Source organism: Ailuropoda melanoleuca, chromosome 2, assembly GCF_002007445.2.
Source record: "Ailuropoda melanoleuca isolate Jingjing chromosome 2, ASM200744v2, whole genome shotgun sequence".
Taxonomy (NCBI): Eukaryota; Metazoa; Chordata; class Mammalia; order Carnivora; family Ursidae; genus Ailuropoda; species Ailuropoda melanoleuca.
Window position 1 is genome coordinate 54,953,057 of NC_048219.1, and position 20,305 is coordinate 54,973,361.

The following is a 20,305-nucleotide window of genomic DNA, read 5'->3' on the forward strand; positions in this document are numbered from 1 at the left end:
AAATCTATATTCTTTTGGATTTTCTTCAGATTAAAAGTATATGCTTACAAAATGAACTTTGGGGTATATATGGAGCCATACTATAAGTAAAACATTGTATTAAGAATCGTGCAGAATCGTGCAGACTTGAAAGACAAGTCTAACACATACATGCCCATGGAGCACTCCATCTGGATGGAGAGAAAAGGCACATCTATAATGTCAACTCCAGTAGCATATGCTCGAAATGCTAAGAATTGTATTAAATTCTCTTAGTGGAACAACACTAAGAAAATAAGAAAAATGAATTCCAACTTTCTTTTATTTTTAAGTCTAGAAATTTCTCACTATTTGAAGTATGTATATCTCACTTTTAAGAAGACAAAAAACACCCATAGATTATATCCTCAATTGGTTGGCAAAGACATGCAAAAAACAAAAACAAAAAACATAAGGCCTACTTATATAATAATAGTAAATGCAAAAAAAGAATGTATAGGTATACTGTTTGAATAATCTAAAATATTTGATGCACTCGTGTAAGCTAAATAAACAAAAATTTCACTTTCTATATCTCTTCTATTCATTTCTTTTAGGATAATTGAAATGTAAGTTAAATTGAGGCAAATCATTCTTTGATCAAGCAAAAGAAGGGGCCATATGAAAATTTCTTAACAAATTTATCTATCAGAAAAATTGGGGAAAAAACAAATTTATGTATCAATCTCTTCTTTAATAATGCTTTCCATATAAAGCTACTTCTCAAGCAAGCATCTGCTAAATGCTTGGCAACATTTAAAATAAATAAATTGCTTGGAAGCATCCCACAACTCTTTTAGAGTTCTTTAAATGACTCCCTTTATTTATTATCAATTCTTTAAATTGACTAGAATCAATTGAAATCATAAAATCCCTGGGTTTAAATGACCTCAGAGGTCCTTTAATCCAACACCCTAAACACTGTTTGAACACTTATAATGGCAGACAACTCACTACCTCAGTAAGCAGTTCAATTAAACTTCTAACAAATTTCTTTCGTAATGAACCAAAAGCTTTTCTACAAAATAGCATTTCAAATATTTGAGATCCGTGATCATGTACACCGCCACCAGCCTAATAATATTCTGTTGGTGCAGCAATCCCCCTTCCGAGTATATATCCAAAGGAGTTGAAATCAGGATGCAAAAATATACCTGCACTCCCATGCTCATGACAGCAGTATTCACAATAGCCAAGACACAGAAACAAACTAAATGTTCATCAGCAGATGAATGATAAAGAAAATGTGGTATATACATACGATGGACTATTATCCAGCCTTAACAAAAAAAAAAAAAAAGAATTCCTGTCTATGCTTTTCAATGGGAAGGTTAACCTTGCCTTAACAACTGCCTCTTTCTTCTGTTTACCCAGGCAGCATGACACAGTGGGAAGACCTCTGAACAGAAAGGTAGGAAATCCATGTGTTTGAGGGTTGTTACTTTTTTAATTTCCTGAATGAACTCTGCTTTAGTTTCTTCTTGTAAGGTGAGGAAGACAATCTAGAGATTTTCCTCAGGTATTCTCCAATTCAACATTACATTCTATATTGAATAATTATATAAACACTGTAATTTAACCATATTTACTGCAGATTCAGAGCATGATATGGAGAGAAGGAAAAGCAGCTTGTAGAGAGGAAAAGATATTTTAAAAGACAACACTAAATGGGTTTGAAGAATGGACTCAAGAAATTCAAAATATAAAATACAAGAAAATTACAAGCCAATTCCATGTACAAGTAATTGTTCTAGGCCAAAGGTGGTGAAAACCTTCCAAATGATGGAGGAAATACTTTACCTGATGTTTAGTAGCTTTAGTGCATTTAGCAGCACTCCCCTTTTTACATCATAGTCTATTTTCTGATCAGTTCCAAAGCTTGGAGCACGATTAATCTGAAATTTACAAAGAAAACAATGAGAATAGCCAAACGTTGGAGGTTAATAAATATTCAACACATATTTGTTAAACTAATGCAAGATCCCCAACCAACAGAAAAACTCTACAGTAAATCTCAAAGCTCTACATGGTAGATGGCCCAGTTACCACTGCCACAACTTCCTTGCCCACTACCCTAAATCAAGGAGTTGCAAGGAATTGACTGCTGTCACCGCCCACTTCCCCCTGCTGCCTTAGCTCAGAATCTTGGGTAAGCATTTGTGCCCTCTCTCTCCTCTCCACCCTTTCCAACCCACTCTAGGTTTTAAGTTTAGGGAAGTTAAAAGTGACTCATCCTGACAAAAAGGTTAAAAGACCAGTACTAACAATTACAATAATGATTAACAAAAAAAAATATGCATGTTACCAATATAATAATAATTAAATGCATTTATTTAGCATATAGAAACTGTCAGTGCCCTCTTTTCACTGCTTCAGATCTTCTGGATGAATTTATCCATTGCTGTCTGAAAAATAAATGATTTTCTTTCTACCTGGATCAAACAATAAATCATCAATTTTCATTTCCAAAGACACTGACTATATAACTCAGAAGATACCATTAAAGGTAGCAGCAGACTAACCGCTATGAGCTTCTCTAACTGTATAAGGACTCATGGGAATAAACGAGCCATTCGTGGGTGTTCTTCTTTCCAAAACCATTTCCAGGATATCATTTACATGAAAAATAAGAAGTAACAGTAACTGTAAATACCCGGAAATCTATTACACAATATACTACCACCTCAAGAGCTGGAGCTTTTGTTTTTGTCTTTGTTGCTATGAAAATGTAACTGGAAAAGCAAGTGTTTAAGAAAGTTACTTAATTCAGTTGGCTAGAACACTGCTGAGTTCAAAACTACAGCTTTGCTTCATGACCACTACCTAACCTCACAGCCTATCTCAAAAAAAATCGGATGCCACTAGTCATAGAAGAGGGTGGCCTTATACAATTCCACTCCACGAGAGACACAATAACTGACAGTATGCATTTCACAACTGGCAGCTGTAAGAAATATAAATAAGTAGAAGCATGTACATAGACACTAAACAGACAACAAAAAGATCACCTGAAATCCCATTATCCAGTATACCGTTATCCATTTGATAAATGGTGTATTGCTAACCATTTGATAAATGACAAATATTTCCTATGCATACATATTTATAATACTTATTTTATCTTCCAAATACATACCTATACTAATAATATTATCCTATAATCCAAGTTTTTCTCTTAACAATATAACATGAAAATCTTTCATGTCATCATTTTGGTGCATGGTATTCCATTTATAGAGATGTGCCAAGCTATATTATGCCTTTGCTGATCTCTGATTTAGAAGGTGATGGACATACTTCTGCCTATGTGATGTGGTCTCAAGGAGAAGGGAACAGCTTGGTAACTGCAAGAACACCCATTTATTCCAGGAAAACTTAAGAAAGGGGGTTTCTTAATCTGCTACTTCAAAACTCAGTATTTCCTCTTACAAGTGCAAAGAGAGGGTAATGTAATGTATTTTAGATGAAAAAAATTTAACCATTCCATACTGATTCAAATCTCTGCAATTTGTAATACAATTGACAATAGTTCCGCTGCTACATGGGACAGGATTATAAAATGAACCAGATATTTAGGAACCAATGACTTAAGTGGTTCATGGAAAAGTTATCTGTCTTTTTAGAATTCCTTAGGTGTTCTATTCCAAAATTGCCATCCGGAATTCTACCAGACATATCCGTCCTCCAGGATGGAAGTAACCTCAGACTATCTCTTACCTATGTCAGAATATCCCCTCTACTATAAAAAAGAAATTGGTCTATGGAGAAATGTACCCAACACAAGATAAACTAATATGTGAAAAGGTGGAAAAAAAAGTTTTTTCAATTCACATTTCGGATTTTTCAAAAGTTTTATGAGAGGCTGGAGGTTAAGATGGCGGAGGAGTAGGGGACCCCTTTTTCAGCCGGTCCCCTGAGTTGAGCTGGATAGGTACCAGACCAGCAGGAACATCCACGGAATCAGCCTGAGACGCAGGAAGATACATCTGGATCTCTACAAATGAACATCTCCAGCGCTGAGTATCGAGGTACGAAGCGGGGAGCCGTGAAACCGCGCACAGATATCGGAAGCTAAACAGAAGGGGGAGGGAGCCGCCGTGTCAGGGCGCCGGGAAGCGGTAGCCACCTGCAAGGGGGAGCGGACAGACCGCGGACCCGCACGCTTGAGACAGCAGGCTGAGAAGGGAGCTCCGGGAGCGCACGCGGGACGGCTGGCGGTTGGCAGGCCACCTGCACAGGGGAGCAGGTGGACTCGCGGACGGCACCCGCGAGACAGCAGACTTAGAACACGAGCTCCAGGAGCGCGCGCGCAGGGAGGCTGGCGGGCCACCTGCACCGGGGAGCGGGCGGACCGCGGACCCGCACTCTGGAAACGGCAGACTGAGTCCGTGAGCCGGGAGCGTGCACCACCAAGCATCTCACGGAGCTCCGGAGCTCCGGTGTGCTCACTGGATCGAGGCTGAGACCGGGAGCTCCGGGAGCGTCCGCGGGGCGGCTGGCGGCTGGAGGGCCACCTGCACGGGGGAGCAGGCGGACTCGCGGTCAGCACCCGTGAGACACCAGACTGAGACGGGGAGCTCCGGGAGCCCGCGCGGGGCGGCTGGCGGCGGGCGGGGTTGGAAACACAAAGGACAGAGACGTGCCGGCCCTGGAAGTGAGGGCTGGGACGCCGGGTGTGGGGCGCACAGCCCGGGATGCTGCAGGGTTGAGCAGCACCAACAGAAACAGAGTTAAAGTGGCCAGAACATCAGTGGAGAACGATCCGCGATCCCTCTGTTCTGAGACAGAGGCTGAATTTCAGCCGCTGCTGCTCTCTCAGAAGAGGCATAGCAAACCGCCAGGGAAAGCCGCCAGAGAACAAAAGCCCGGAAATACCGGCTCACAGGGTGCCCATCCCCATCCCCCCTCGCAAGGGACACAGAGACTCTACCCAAACAGGGTTTTCTGAGTACCTGCAGGCAGGCCCCTCCCCCAGAAGGCAGGCTGAAAAATCAAGAAGCCCACAACCCGGAGCGCCTGAGTGGCNGGCACAATTGGTTAAGTGTTCAACTCTCGGCTTTTGGCTCAGGCTGTGATCTCAGGGTTGTGAGGTCAAGCCCAACATCGAGAGACTCTCACTCCCTCCTCCCTTGCTTGTCCCCACTGCCTCTCTCTCACAAATAAATAAATATATATTTTTTAAATCTACCCTGTGATTTTGATGGCTTCTTTGGTTCTCATTTCCCACCCCATCTAGAACAAACAAAGTTCAGCAGATGTTAGAGTCTTAAAGTTCAGTAGCTTGTAAATGCATGCAAAAATGATAACTATTAGAAAGCAAATTAAATTAATAAATAATATTTATTAACCAACCAAATCATGGTTTTACTATCAAACAGGCACAATCATTTCATGCACGTATCAAAGTATCCATAATAGATTCTAGGCTCCCAAATTAGTGCTGTTCCCTTGGCCCAATAACTTCTCCCCACCCTACCTACTCCCATCTTTCCCAACCCCCAGTCCCCACTGCACCTTCCACAGCCTTAACACTCTGCTCTGGTGTTCCTTCCTCCACAAAGATTTTTTTAACTGCCAAATACACACATGTACACAGATTAAACATCTACTGTTTGTGCTGGTACCCTGGTCCCTACTTATACTTGTAACTATTATCATAAGACACATATCTGAGTCCCTACTAGACCAGGGTAAGTATTCCACCTTCTTGGATCTCCACTCCCTGACACAATGACTTGTTAAAATTAATTCAAGGGTAATTAAAGTATTAGCAGTATACTTATATCCTACCCAATTTCCATATTCTTCCTGAAAAATATTTCTGTGCTTGAAAATTTCTGCAATTTTGCCACTATGGATCATTACCTGCAATTATTCCAGTTAACTAAAAGTTATCATATTCTCAGATGCACCTTCTATCTTATTCCACTTGATGGTGCCAAAAGGTTTTTAACAACATATGTTAGAACCACTACAATTGCAGCTGGGAGAAAACACAAAGAAGCAAGATCTAAATAAGATTCTTTCAATTGTTTTAATATAATAAATATTCATTATCCATAGCTGTTGGTTACTGTAAAGTTTTTGTAATGGTTCTGACTGATTTGCAAATGAGGAAGAAATGAATCGAAAATGAAAATATGTTAATATAAATAATGCTATTTAGCTGTTGATTATTCTCAAGTTTTTTAATGGTTATTGATCTGGACATGATGAAGAAGAAAACAAAGTATGAAGAAACATTAATGCAAACAACGGTGTTTCGAGCCTTTAAAAAAATACAGAATTCAATCATTCAGTCAATTCTGATTTACCAAGCTCACTAATTATCTATAGTCATTATTCCCTGCTATCCTCTCAGTTCTACCCCACTCATGTGCCTTCACTTCTTCCTTACCCCATCAAGGATAAAAGACAAACCGCAGGAGCAGGAAAAAAAATACAGTTAAGAGCAGAAAGGATAATGGCAGATAAAGTAAGAAACCTAAGGAAGACAGTGTCAGGCCCTAGTAAGATGAGTTAAATCTTTCATATACATGAAAGGAATGTAATGAAGGAAGCAAAAAGATAAGCAACATTCCTCACATTTATCATATTTCTAGGACCCAGGCAAGAGCAAAATTTGAACATCTAACATCTATTTTTGATTGGAAATATAATATACATTCCTGGCACATAAGAGATTGAACACACACACACCCACACAAACCATTAGCCCTCCATGTGGAAAAGTATTCTTTCCTAAAAATATACTTTGAATGTCTTGATTATCTATCACTCATTCAATTCGCTTTTTCAAGTTACAGATGGAACTTCCAACTTCAAAATCATTAATAAAAAAAGAGATGATCAGCTTAAAATGAAAGGTACTTGTCGATAGCACCTTCTATAGCAATGTGTTCCAAAATGTAACTAATCTAATAAATACTGGTGTTTAGGTATGTGCTATTTTCTGATAAAGTTTCCTACACACAGTGTTCTGTGCCCATGCACTCTATGACTCCAGATCAGGGGTCTGAGAAGGAACTGCTGAATGGGATAGTATTGGACCACATGACTTCTAAGATTTCCTCTGGATATAATATAAATATGACTGGAAGAAAAGGTACAAAAATCTTAGAGACTATTTTTATTTTTCCCTTATATCATTTCATCTTTTCCTAATATTAAGTGATCTTTTATAATGAAAGAAAAATAATGATGACTCTGACCATACCAGGGACTGGCAGCAAACCCAAAGGCACACAGTTAACAGGCTGGACCTGAGGGGAACCCCAGGCATATTACATGGCCTTAAGGGAGAATCCAGGCCAGCTGGGTTATGAGGTACTGACTACTGATTAATGAACCAATCAGAGGCTCTCTCTTCTTGAAGAGTTTGAATGGGAGCCCAGTGAAGACAAGAAGGCTGTGGTCCTGAAGCCCAGGCACCCACACAGAGGAAAGACAACATCCAGAAGTCATGAAGTGGTAGAGGCCGTGAGGCTGGGGAAATAGTGGAGAAAGTAGATAACAAATCAGTAAAAGCAGATCCACACATATACTCAAAATTCCTGGCCTAGAAATTCACTTGAATTTTACTTTGGGAAAAGTAATATCAAACACATATTGGTCCATTCCTGGAACTGTTCTATTCTCTGAATTTTTGTTCTTGTTCCTCCCACATGCTCCATTCAGGCCTCTTTCTGCTCAGTTAACGAGCCAACTGTGCCAAGTACACATTTAAAAAACATTTGTTTTCATGCACAAGAACAGTAGTAACTTCTTTTTCTTCGTAAAAGAAATGCCTTACCTCCAGAAGCCACGGCTTTAGTTTTCGGTCCAATAAAATATCAAATCCCAGGACTTCGAAACAGACACTTTCACTTCCTGGAGGTTGACCAGGTCTGCACATTCGATATGCATGCAGGACATGAGGCTCTGCTACAATCAAAGTCTTTACAACCAACTCCTGCACATATAGTGATTAAAAAAAGGGGGGGGTGAAAATGCCTTACTTTTCTGTATCTTGTTTACATGTACGGAAATAAGGCCTGGGCTTACAAACAGCACGCTGGCCAAGGTCCCAAAGCTCTGTGGCGTGTGGCCCTGCCGCTGCTCTGACGCCACTGCTGATTCCACAGCATGCCACTCCCGCCCTGCTCGTTACACTCGGCCACGCTTGCCTGCTTAGGGCCGCTGGCGAGAACTGTTCCCTCTTGCTGGAACACTCTTCCCGATATTCCCATGCCCAGCGTGGATATTCAGAGAGGCCTCCCCCAACGCTGGAGTCAAAAGGAGCCGCCCTCATCCCTTATGAACCAGCTCGCACAGCATAGGATCAGCTGATCTTTTCCCTGTTTCGTGAGAGCCGTGTCCTTGTGCCTACACTGGTGCCTGCCATTTAGGAGATGCTCAAAAATATTTGTGAACAAATAAGTAAACAAGAGTTGAAACATGTGGCTTCTATCTGCTAACTAAATAAGGGTAGTATCATACGCTAGCTTCTCAGAAACCACAGAGAAGGGTTTAGGAGTGGCAGGGAAGAAAAATTCCAAAGAGAATAAACTACTTCACAAACAACACAGAACCTCCACTTAGACAAAAGTTGAAAGGGTGGGACAGAGTCTAGGAGAGGTGGGCTTCTTTGTGTGGTGGTGATTTTGCAGTTCCTAAGGTTTACCTGAGACGACAGATGTGTTGATTACAGAAAGAGCTATCAACACTTTCTGCGAGGACACATAATACTAACAGGGTGAGTTACTAATGCTCATAAAACAAAAAGTTGATTACTGAAGTTTAAGAACAAGCTACGGATTGTGGAAAAGCTGCCTTGCAGGGGTGTTTTGCTTAGAATATATTGTCTTTTTAAGCCCTCTCTACAGGTATAGGCAATATAGCATGCAGTTAAGAACGTGGCTCTAACATCAGGCTTTCTGGGGTTATTCCTAGCTTTGCTACTTGCTAGATGTATAGCCTCAGTTATGTTGCTTAAACTTTGAGAGTCTCACTTTCCCCAAAGGTAAGGGGGAAATAGTAATAATACCTACTGCAGGGGGCGCCTGGGTGGCTCAGTGGTTAAGCATCTGCCTTCAGCTCAGGGCGTGATCCCGGGATTCTGGGATAGAGCCCCACATCAGGCTCCTCTGCTGGAAGCCTGCTTCTTTCTCTCCCACTCCCCCTGCTTGTGTTCCCTCTCTCACTGGCTGTCTCTCTCTCTGTCAAATGAATAAATAAAATCTTTAAAAAAAAAAATACCTACTGCAAAAGACTGACGTAAGGACAAAATAAGACTCCATGTAAAACTCTTGGCATACTGCCTAGAACAGAGCAAACCTTCAATAAATGTTAACTTAACCACTACTATTGTTATAGTTCTTCTATCATTCCTCCAGAACTTCACCTCCTATGTCAGGTCAGAAACAAACATTCCTCTACCTGGTGGGGGCAATATTCACTACATGGGAGAAAAAAATGGGAGACAGAAATTAACCTTGCTGTTACTCAGAATTCCAACCCAGATCATACGTGGAGTAAGTATTAGACATGCCATGAGAGGCAGCTCTCACAAAATTTTAATCAAAATAAAAAACTGATGGTAACACTAAAGTATATAAAGATAAAAGACAAAAAAAAAAAAAACCCACTCCATACAAATTTTCGGATATGTTAGTGAAGCCAGTGGAGAATAGGGGGGAAAAAAGTTAAAACCTTAGGTAACAAGTGTCTGCATGAAACAACTCAGGCAGGGTGGGGAGGGTGAATATTAATAAACCCTGAATGACAAATCTGTGTTTTTTTCCTACATAAAACACAATTGTAAGGAATGCAAAGACAAGACTGTAGGTATATGTGAAAATCAGGAGTGACATAACCAAACACAAATCAAATTCCACTAATGCTTTTGAGAATTTCCAACACAGTGCCACTGCTTTGAAGTATGATTTGCAGATTTGTACCTAAAGTATATAAAAAAACATTCAGTAAGGATGGTTTTACGAGTGATTACAATCATCGTAATCTCTGTGGCTTGATTTTCTAGATTCGTTCTTGACCTGCACAAAATTACACATCTCTGTGCTATATAGGGGGTGGTACTGTATGCTAGTTTTCATAAACAGACAGTTACTTTTTAGAGAAATTTCCCTCCAAAAAAGAGGTCATTGGAAAAAAAGCCCCAAGTTAAATTCATGAAATTTGTAAACTATGACATTAAGATAAAAATTTACTGATTGGCTACCTTCTCTACCTCCTCCTGTTTTTATAATATATTATTTCATTAACTCATCTTAAACAGATATCTTTATATGTAATTCTTAATAAAAGTAAATATAATTATAAAATATGTACTTGGAAAAGTTGATAACTTATTAAGTATTTACTAATTGCTTATTTTTAGATTGTTATTATACATTCTAAGTATTGTAGGCAAGAGTGATTCAAAATTTACCCATTTATAGAAGGGATCATAAATGCTTCAGAGCTTAATAGGTGCATACTGGCCATATTCAAGTTATATATAAAAATTATATTTTAGGCTCTAGCAGAAAGGTTCATTTCCACACCCTCTTATTAACATTAGTCTTACTTCTATACCTTCTCCTAATTCAATTATGTAGAGAGGTACCACTTGAAGCCAGTTTTTCTCTCTGATTGATTCTCTCTACACATTCTTCAACAAGGCAATCCAGGAAGTTCCACCTTTCGACAAAGACCTCTCCGAAGAAGTGAAAACCCACATGGAAGTGAAGAATTTGGTAAAGAAAAAGGAATACCACAGGCATATAAAACTTTCTTGTTCTCACTGAGCTATTCATCAAATGATCCATTTATTAAATCATCCAGGTATCGTCATGAATGATCTTCCATCAATGAGCTACTGTCCCAAAATAACAAATTTCACGCCTTTGATGCATCTAAACTGCTATAATAATAAACTATCATTATTAAATTATTTTTTTGAATTTCTGCAAAATTGGCATTGGTAGAATAAATAAGTAGATAAATAAACACAGCATTATCGTAATCAAATTTCTCGTGTGGATGTATTTAGGCTATGATAGCCTAAATCACACCCCGAATGTACCCCTTTAACTGCCTGCTTGATCTTTCCACCTGAGGAAACATTTTAAGTTCAATAAAACTCTAGAAGAACTCATTATCATAACTTCATGACCTTTTAACAATTTAGTTCGGGTGTCAATGCCTCCAGGAAGCCCTCCTCCTATTCCCACCCATAGAAAGCTACCATATGTGGTCTTCCTCTACATTCTCACAGAATCCAGTGCATGGCTCTGTTGTATGTGTTAAATTACATTTTACTAATAACTTCTGTGTGGGTCTTTCCTACCAAACTCAGTTTTTTGAGGATTGGCACTGTATCTTATAAATCTTCAGATTATCAGCCAGAAACAAGTGTATATTATGGGTTCATTGAGTGTTTACTTAATGACTGAATGAAATGAATGAATAGAACTTTTTTCTCTCACCTATAAAATTAAGCTCTAGATCTTCTCAAAATAAATTTCTTTCTACTCTATTTTCAGATAAAGCCACACCCATTCTCCCTACAATTCCTCCTTAAAACTGCAGAGGAATGTCTGAATACTTCTCCCTGATTTTGGACATCAGTTAACATCAATGGTGACCTCACTGTCACCTCTTCTACTGAGGTTCATATCAGGCCATTTTTCAGTTAAACTACCTCTAGGTGCCTTCCTCTACCTACTCTTGGTCTGTACTCTTAACCCATCCTACATCCATTTTCAGATTTATCTTTTAAATTCATAGTCTTTGGCCTTATTAGTCTCCTCCTTTGAAATCTGCAAGGAATGAGTCTTTACTGCCTACCAAGTTAAGCCTTGATTTTCAGACCTAAAATTTTGCCTCCACATATCTTTTTAGCCATAAGTCCCCACAAAATTCCCAAAAACACCATAAGTGCCAACCTGGGCCACTTACCACTATTTTCATACATCTATGTCTACTTTTGCTTTTGTTTGCACCTAGAACTCCCTCTCTCCCATCCCTAGCAATAAAAATACTGCTTATCAAGGTCTGTCACAATTCCCACTTCCTTCATGAAAATAGTTTATCTGCCCAATCTAATGTAATCTGTTCCTTATTTAAAATGCTGATGTTCCTTTAACTTAATCTGAAGAAAGGCAGTTATAATTGTGAAAATGGTATAATCTTACTGAAATATCACTCCAAAACTTAGCAACATCATGTTGATTTGCTTGTAGGAATTCTGTAAACCACTTGATGGAACGTTTGCTGCCTTTGTTTTCAGTCTCGTCCCTTTCAAAACGCTCATTGTGTTTGTTCACAGAGTAGTTTGTTAGATGCATGTATAACTGGGTCTGTAACAAGTAAGAACCAAAGTCGTTATCACCTATGAGACTCTAGACCTGTGAGGTTTCACAGAACATACAGCAACCAAAGATGAAAGACAATTTTAAAGTTTAAAATACACAGATCGACAATTTCATGATGAGTTAGATAATTTTCAAATTAAATAGAACGGCACATTTCCAATAAAAGTTTTATAAATGTAGTCATCTACAAAGTTACTTTATATATTATTCAAAATATAGTTACCATAAAAAGTATTAAAATAATAATAATACATAAAATAATTACATGAAAATGTGAAATTACACACTGGTAAGCAAGAAAAACACTGCTCATTTTTGTTAATTTGTTTTTAATGTTTTTAGTGACAGTTCTCACCCAAATTTGTTTGGGAAGAGAATTTTCTGAAATAGCATTTTATGTTTTTTCAAAGAAAAATAAAAAATGAAATCTCAAGTTGCGTAAACCAAAAGGCAGGACTACCAAACAACCTCTGCCTCCCATACAGACTGGGAGGCCACTTGAACTCATTCACAGGACAGAGTACACTTCGAATCAGCAGACAGAAGCACCACACACTGCTGTACAGAGTCTAAATGATTAACAGCAAATTTACAGTACTCCTTATTGGAGCTGTTATGCCTTAGTCTCTTTGCAGTCTTACATTTGATAACAGTATCAACTGTTATCCTCAAATAAACCTGAAAAAGAATACAAAATTTTAAACCTCTCATAATCGTCAACTAATACACATGTAATGGCTCCTTATCAATCTAGCATAAACATTCATCAAGTCTACATCCTACTCTCATGATCCTATTCCCAGAAATTACTTTAGAGAGCGATGTTGCCTCACAATGAATATATACTCATGTACATGATTATTATTTAGTTTTGTTAATAAACAAGTATATTTGTATCATATTTTATTTTCACTGCAGTTGCTGTAGTATAAAATCTCTGAAGCAAATGTGCAGAACTGATCATTTAAGCTACATGTTGTTTACTAACCCATGTGCCCATCACTAATTAAGAATTTATTTTTCATTTATTAAACAATATTTAAGGAGAACCTACTTAATATCTGCAGGAACTGGTACTGCACACTGTGGACACATAGATAACAAGATAGATACAGTCCCCACCCTAATGAAACTTAGAAAAAGCCTTAAATTTAAAATAAAGAGCATAAATCTTCTGTTTATCTAATTGTAAGTGCTTGCTCTGAAGAAAAAAGGAAATTAATCAAACTATAGCATTTCCTACTTTTCAAAATAGAAGTAATTTTTCAATTTTAAAAAAGTTGGAAAATAATTTTTTGAGGGGCTCTCCATTTGGCAAGATTTTCTTAAAATAAATAATAATAGCAGTAATAAAAACTAGCTATCCTAGTGAAAAAGTGAGTAAAAAAGGAACTATGCATTTTTCTTAAAACAGTATCTTTGTAAGTAGGATTGGAAATTCCAGTTTCACATCTACCTCAACAAAAATCCCCTTCTAAGCAGGTCATTGCCAGTTGGACATTGGCCATAAGCAGTGAAGACAGCTCTAAACCAAACAGCAACCTGCAAGGAATGAAAAGGATATAACTATTCTCCACCCTATTTTTTTGCATATAGGCTCAAAACAATGAATTGGGATATATAAAACTTTTCAAGAACTGGCCGACTGCTACACTGGTAGCAAAAAATAAATGGTTATCATATTTCAATGCCTAAAATTCACTGTCTGATGATCTCCTTATATGTAGTTTACAAATATTTAATTCTTATAAACACACAGCTCTTCACAAAATACATGCTATTTTAAAAATTGCAAATAGGATGAAAGAAACAAATACACAACAGTATACCATCCGAAAACAACCAGTGAGAGCATTTTATTTTTTCCAGCCTTTTTTTCTTAAAGCTTACCTTTTACATAATTGTGCTCACTTTACATAAAATTTTGTATTTCATTTTTTTTACTTTTTCATACCTTAATCTAGGAATTTATTGTGAACTTAAAAAAGATGAACTTTTAAATTTTAGAGATATAAAGGAACACTGACACTTATATAGAAGATCATTCTTTGTACATGTGAACCAAAGCCACAAGATTACGTGATTCAAAAGCACTTGGCAAAGTGAGACCTAGAGGTAACATTTCCTGACTCCCAAACTTTCCTTATGATTTCCTAATCCAGTGTATTAAAGCAAATCACATATATATAATTTATTAAAATAAATCACTTTATCACCTAAATGAGCTTACAAGTCTTACCCTTTCCTATGTCTTCCCTTACTCTTTTCTCTCAAAACATGACTAGCTGCCTTACAATGTATTATAACCCATTCTTATCCACACCAATTATTTTAATTATAATCTAAGAGCTGACAAGTCTCAAAATAGGCCTTTAGCTTGGTTCTCTCATCTGAACTCCAGACCTATGCTATAAATCCAAATGCTTGTAGCATAGACCCATCTGAGGCTGCACACGCATGTCAAACCAAACACATCAGCTTCCTCCAAGACCTTTAATAACCCCCTATGTTTCCTATCACGGTGAATAATACACCATCCACCCAACTGCCCATGCCAAAATTCTTGAGTTTTATCCTTAATTTCTCTCTCACTTTTCCTCCTTCTATAAATCCAACCTGTCAGTGTATCAATGTTATCCATGTTATCATTAATATACCGTCAATCCATGTTTTTATTATTAGTCTAGTCCTACTGCTACTACTTCAGATAAGGCCATCTTTCCTGTCACATGTGGTTAGACTAGAAAACAGCTTCTCCCTCACCCTCACCTCTCCCATACATCTACATTCATCTCTCACATTCCCCACACTATAGACCAGGCGACCTTTTCAAGACAAAAATCTCATTCCTTCTTTACTTCTTTAAAATCTTGCAGTGCTTCCCTTCTTCTTAGATTAAATTCCAAAATCCTAGATGTGGCCTAAAAAGCCCTGAAAGATCTGTCCTCTAGGCTCTTCATCCTCATTTCTGAACACCTACCCCTTCAGAGTCTGTATTTAGCCATATTGAATATGAGTGCTTTCTCCACACACATCATACCTCTGGACCATTTTTCTCCATGGACTTCCACCCCACCCCGCCCTGCTCCCAACCTGGCTAACCTTTCATTATTCATATTTCACTTTACAAACTCCCTCTCTAAACTTTATCTCCAGCTGGGTTAGATGCCCTTGCTATGCACTGCCATAGCACCCTCAGTGTCTTACACCATTACACTTACCATCAGGTATTATAATTGCTTATCTTATTTTCTGCCTCCCCACTAGACTGTTGCTTTTGAGAGGTCAAGCACTGTATCTGTCTTGGTCACTGTTTTTCCAAAACCAGCACAATGCCTAGAATGCAGTAGAGTTCAAATATTACTTGGTGACTGAATATATTCACACCTTAGGACCTTTAAAGAGATGATTCTTTCCCTTATCTTCCTTTCCAGTGAAAATTTTGACAGTTCCCTTATTCTTCCTTTGCCAGGTTTACAACATTTTTCATTAACTGAACATAGCAGTATTTATGATCAGTCATTATGTAATTTTTAAAATATGACCACTTTTAGTCCAGTTAATTGTGTGTATAACACTGGAGGAGGACAATAACTAGGCTTTTGACAAAATGGGAAATAATTAATTATAATTTTTACTATAATTAGTAGGCCCAAAAATAGGGTAGAGGTTAACTAAACTTTTAAGTATGGACAATAAATTAAAGTTTGTGACTTTCAGGATAAACTATGATAATAAATTACAGTTTGACCTTCATAAACCATAAACTGCAGTTATGACTTTCATGAGTGAGTTATGGCTGCACGAAGGAAATCTTAATGGAAAAATATCTACAGAAAGCTCCATTTAATAGATTTTAAGATGCACACTGAAACTACCAGTTTATGTCTCTACTTTACATTTGGTCAATATAAATTTACCATCTTTTCTTCTGTGCAAAGTGAGAAATTAATAACTCTACTTTCTGATAACTCTCTTTCTCTGTTTCATATTCTCTCTCCCACATCCTACATAAACCATACCTTTTAAATAAAGCTTGCTCAAATACGACCTCCTCCAGGAGAAGCTAAACACAAACTATCCCTATACTCAACTCCATGACACTGTGTCTGTACTTCTCAATGAGATATTATTTTTATTTATATTTCTAAATAAATCATTTCTACCCAGGGCCACAGCATACACACATGTGTTTTGATATCCATTTCTATATAGGGCCACTGTATATACATGTGTGTCATTTCTATACAAGGCCACTACATACACATGTGCTCTGAAATCCAACGTTGTGCTCACAGCAACCAAAGGGAGTGCCCTCTCCTAATTAGCCTGCTGGAAAAGACAACTTTTTTTCTTCTTCTAATTTTCACAAAGCTGTCTACAAATTGGAAGCAATCTTGTTTATGTACACAATTCCTGACTATAAAAACCTGAGAAGGAGTACTTTGATTCAAATAAGCTTCATACACAATGCATACTTTATAAAGTACAAATTGAACAAATGAATAAAACCATAAATTCTGTCTGGTATCACTTACCAAATTGGACTCATTAGGTGGAATGTATTTCTCTGTTCCCATTCGCACAAGTCCATCATGGTAGAGAAATATTTTCAGTGGATCACATGATGTTACCAGAATATAAATTCGTAAATCAAACTTGTAACCTTCCATTAGGAAAGGCTTTTCAATGTATTCTTGAACAATTAAATGATCCTGAGATGGAAGTTTATCACCATTTCTTATCAAAGAAATCCTAAATTTTAAAAAAAAGGATTAAAAGAATAATTTGATATGGGGTGAAGATGTTCACAAAGTTACAGATAATACTCAAGAAGAAAATGGTAGAGGAGGGAACTCCAAAATCTACCCCTCCACCAAAGCAATAAACAGCCAAAAAATTGTCAGAATCAACTTTTTTGGAAACCTGGAAACTGAACAAAAGCTTGTAACAACCAGGAAACACTTAATTAAAAAAAAAAAAAAAAGCCAAATCTATATAAAAGAACTTTGTGGCATTTTCACTTACTCTGGTCCCATCCCCCAACCTCAACTCATCAATGGCCTTGAACAAGAGCCCATGTTCCCAGTACAAGTACTGGTTCTGGAGGAAGGAGAATAGAACATACTCTTATGGTAGTTTTATTGTTGCTGTTATAGTTGTTTTAGCTGTCTGGTGGCTCCCTGAAGGAACTCAAGGACTGATCTTATCTTGCCTAATTAGGAACTCTCCTAGTGTTGAGACAGCCACTGGGGGGCGGGGGGAGGAAGGCATTGCTGAAAACATTTAAAAACAAATGCATTAGCTCCTGCTGCCTATGACACCAATAAACGTTGGAGAAAACAATACACTAACTAAAAATATTGGGAAGAAAAACTGAAGTATGAGAATCTTTGGGGAATAAAAGCTTTGAAAAGCTCAGACATATTTCTGGGAATCTGGAATGCCATGGGCATGCCCAAGGCTCAATGCAGGCTCAGGAAAGACTTGAAAGACCCTAAGCTCTTACCTCTGGCTAACCATCAGGCTCTGCACAAGCAGGAAATGAAGACTAAGGCAAAATTTCAAAATGCCTAGTTGAGGGTTGAAGGAATGTTCCAACACACACATACACCCCATCTACAAGGACCGGGAGTTTGGGTTTGGGGGAGGTTTTCTTGGTTTGTTTTGTTTTGTTTTGTTGGTTGCAAGTGTTGGAGGACATCTTTGTCCACTTACGAGCTGAGCACTGACCCATCAAACAGGAACTTCAGTGCCACACACAACAAAAAATACAGACATCACAAAATTATTTAAGAAAGATCACTAAACAAATAAAGACCAACCATAACAAACAGCAACAAAAAACCTTGCGGGGAGGGGGGGAAATTTGATTTCCAGAGTTGTTACGTTATAACATTCAAAATGTCTGATTTTCAACAAAAAAAAAAAAATATGAGTCATGCAAAGAAAAAAGAAAGTACGGCCCCTACATAGGAAAGTTACCAATTAGTAGAAAGACAGACATTGGGCTTACTAGACAATCAATTATTTAGATCAACTGTTTTAAATCTGTTCAAAGAGTTTTAGATCTGTTCAATATGGAGAGAACTGAAGGAAACCATAAGAATGATATCTCACCAAATAGAGAATATCAATAGAGATAGAAGTTATTATTTTTTTTAAAGAAGAGTGGAGGGACCCAAACTGAAATTGTGGAGTTAAAAAATACATAACTAAAACAAAAAATTAATTAGAGAGGCTAAACAGAAGATTTAGGAGGTCAGAAAAAAAAATTAATGAACTTGAAGGTACATCAATTGAGAGTGACTAGCTTGAGGAACAGAAAGAAAAAAGAATGAAGAAAAATGAACAGAGCTTTAGGGTCCTGTGGGATACCATCAAAAATACCAACATACACATAACTGGAATCTCAAAAGGAGAGGTGATAGAGAAAGGGACAGAAAGAATTAATAGCTGAAAACTTCCCAATTTGATGAAAAACATTAACTATACATCCAAAGAACTCAATGAACTCCAAGTAGGATAAATTCAAAGAGATCCACACTGAGACATACTATAACTGTCAAAAGTCAAGACAGAGAGAATCTTGAAAGCAAGACTAAAGCTACTTTTCACACCCTATGGATTCTCAATAAGATAAATAGGTGATTTCTCATCAGAAACAATAGAGACCAAAGGCAGTGAGATGATACATTCGAAGTGTTGACAGAAAGACAGAGAAAAAAAAACAAAAACCTGTTAACCAATAATTCTATATCTGGCAAAAGTATTCAAAATTGAAGGAGAGGGGCGCCTGGGTGGCACAGCGGTTAAGCGTCTGCCTTCGGCTCAGGGCGTGATCCCAGCGTTATGGGTTCGAGCCCCACATCAGGCTCCTCCGCTATGAGCCTGCTTCTTCCTCTCCCACCCCCTGCTTGTGTTCCCTCTGTCGCTGGCTGTCTCTGTCAAATAAATAAATAAAATCTTTAAAAAAAAAAAATTGAAGGAGAAATGAAGATATTCCCAGATAAAAACTGATAGTTTGTTGCTAGTATAGTTGGCCTATAAGAAATGATAAAGATAATTTTTCTGACTGAAATGAAAGGACACTACACAGTAACTCAAATCCAGACAAAGAAATAAAAAACATCTGGTAAAGGTGACTACATTAAGTAGATATGAAAGTCACTGTTAATATAGTTTAGATTTGTAACTAATCTTTTTTCCTATATTATTTAAAATACAACTGCATTAAACAATAATTATAAATCTATGTTGATGGGCAAAATGTATGAAAATGTAATTTGTAACAACAATAACATAAAGAGAGACAGCTATATAAAAACAAAGTGAGGGTTTTTTTGTTTTGTTTTTGTTGAAACTAAGTTGATATTAATCTAAACAAGATTATTATAAATTGAGGTGTTAATTATAATCCCCAGGAAACCATTAAAAAAAAAAAAAAACTCCAATAGAGATTCAAAGGGGTACATGCACCCTCATGTTTGTAGCAGCATTATCAACAGTAGCAAACTATGGAAAGAGCCCAAGTGTCCATCGATCGATGAATGGATAAAGAAGATGTGGGGTGTATATAGATGCAATGGAATATTACTCAGCCAGCAAAAAGAATGAAAACTTGCCATTTGCAACAACGTGGATGGAGCTAGAGTGTATTATGCTAAGCGAAATAAGTCAGTCAGGGATAGACAAATACCATATGATTTCACTCATATGAGGAATTTAGGAAACAAAACAGATGAACATGTGGGAAGGGGAAAAAAAAACAGGAGAGAGGGGGAGGCAAACCATAAGAGACTCTTGAGACTCTTAACATCAGGGGACAAACTGAGGATTGATGGAGGGAGGTGGGTGGGGAATGAGCTAAATGGGTGATGGATATTAAGGATGGCACTTGTTATGATGAGCCCTGGGTGTTCTATGTAAGT

General features: G+C 37.6%; 1 protein-coding gene across 8 annotated transcripts in view; it reads right to left on the reverse strand.

Moving 5' to 3' along the window:
- The window catches only part of TTLL7 (tubulin tyrosine ligase like 7), a 159,760-nt gene that overhangs the window by 80,967 nt on the left and 58,488 nt on the right, over window positions 1–20,305 (reverse strand). For 7 of the 8 annotated variants that reach the window (XR_004623280.1, XM_034653780.1, XM_034653774.1 and 4 more), the window contains 4 exons: window positions 16,913–17,129; window positions 12,195–12,359; window positions 7,811–7,969; window positions 1,819–1,913 (listed from right to left, as the gene is read on the reverse strand). Coding sequence is in view for 7 of the 8 variants with exons in the window: in XM_034653780.1 (XP_034509671.1) it covers window positions 1,819–1,913; window positions 7,811–7,969; window positions 12,195–12,359; window positions 16,913–17,129 (636 nt within the window). In the remaining variant the exon portion in view is untranslated. The remainder of the gene's footprint in view (window positions 1–1,818; window positions 1,914–7,810; window positions 7,970–12,194; window positions 12,360–16,912; window positions 17,130–20,305) is intronic. The other variant, XM_034653779.1, reaches the window with a different exon arrangement.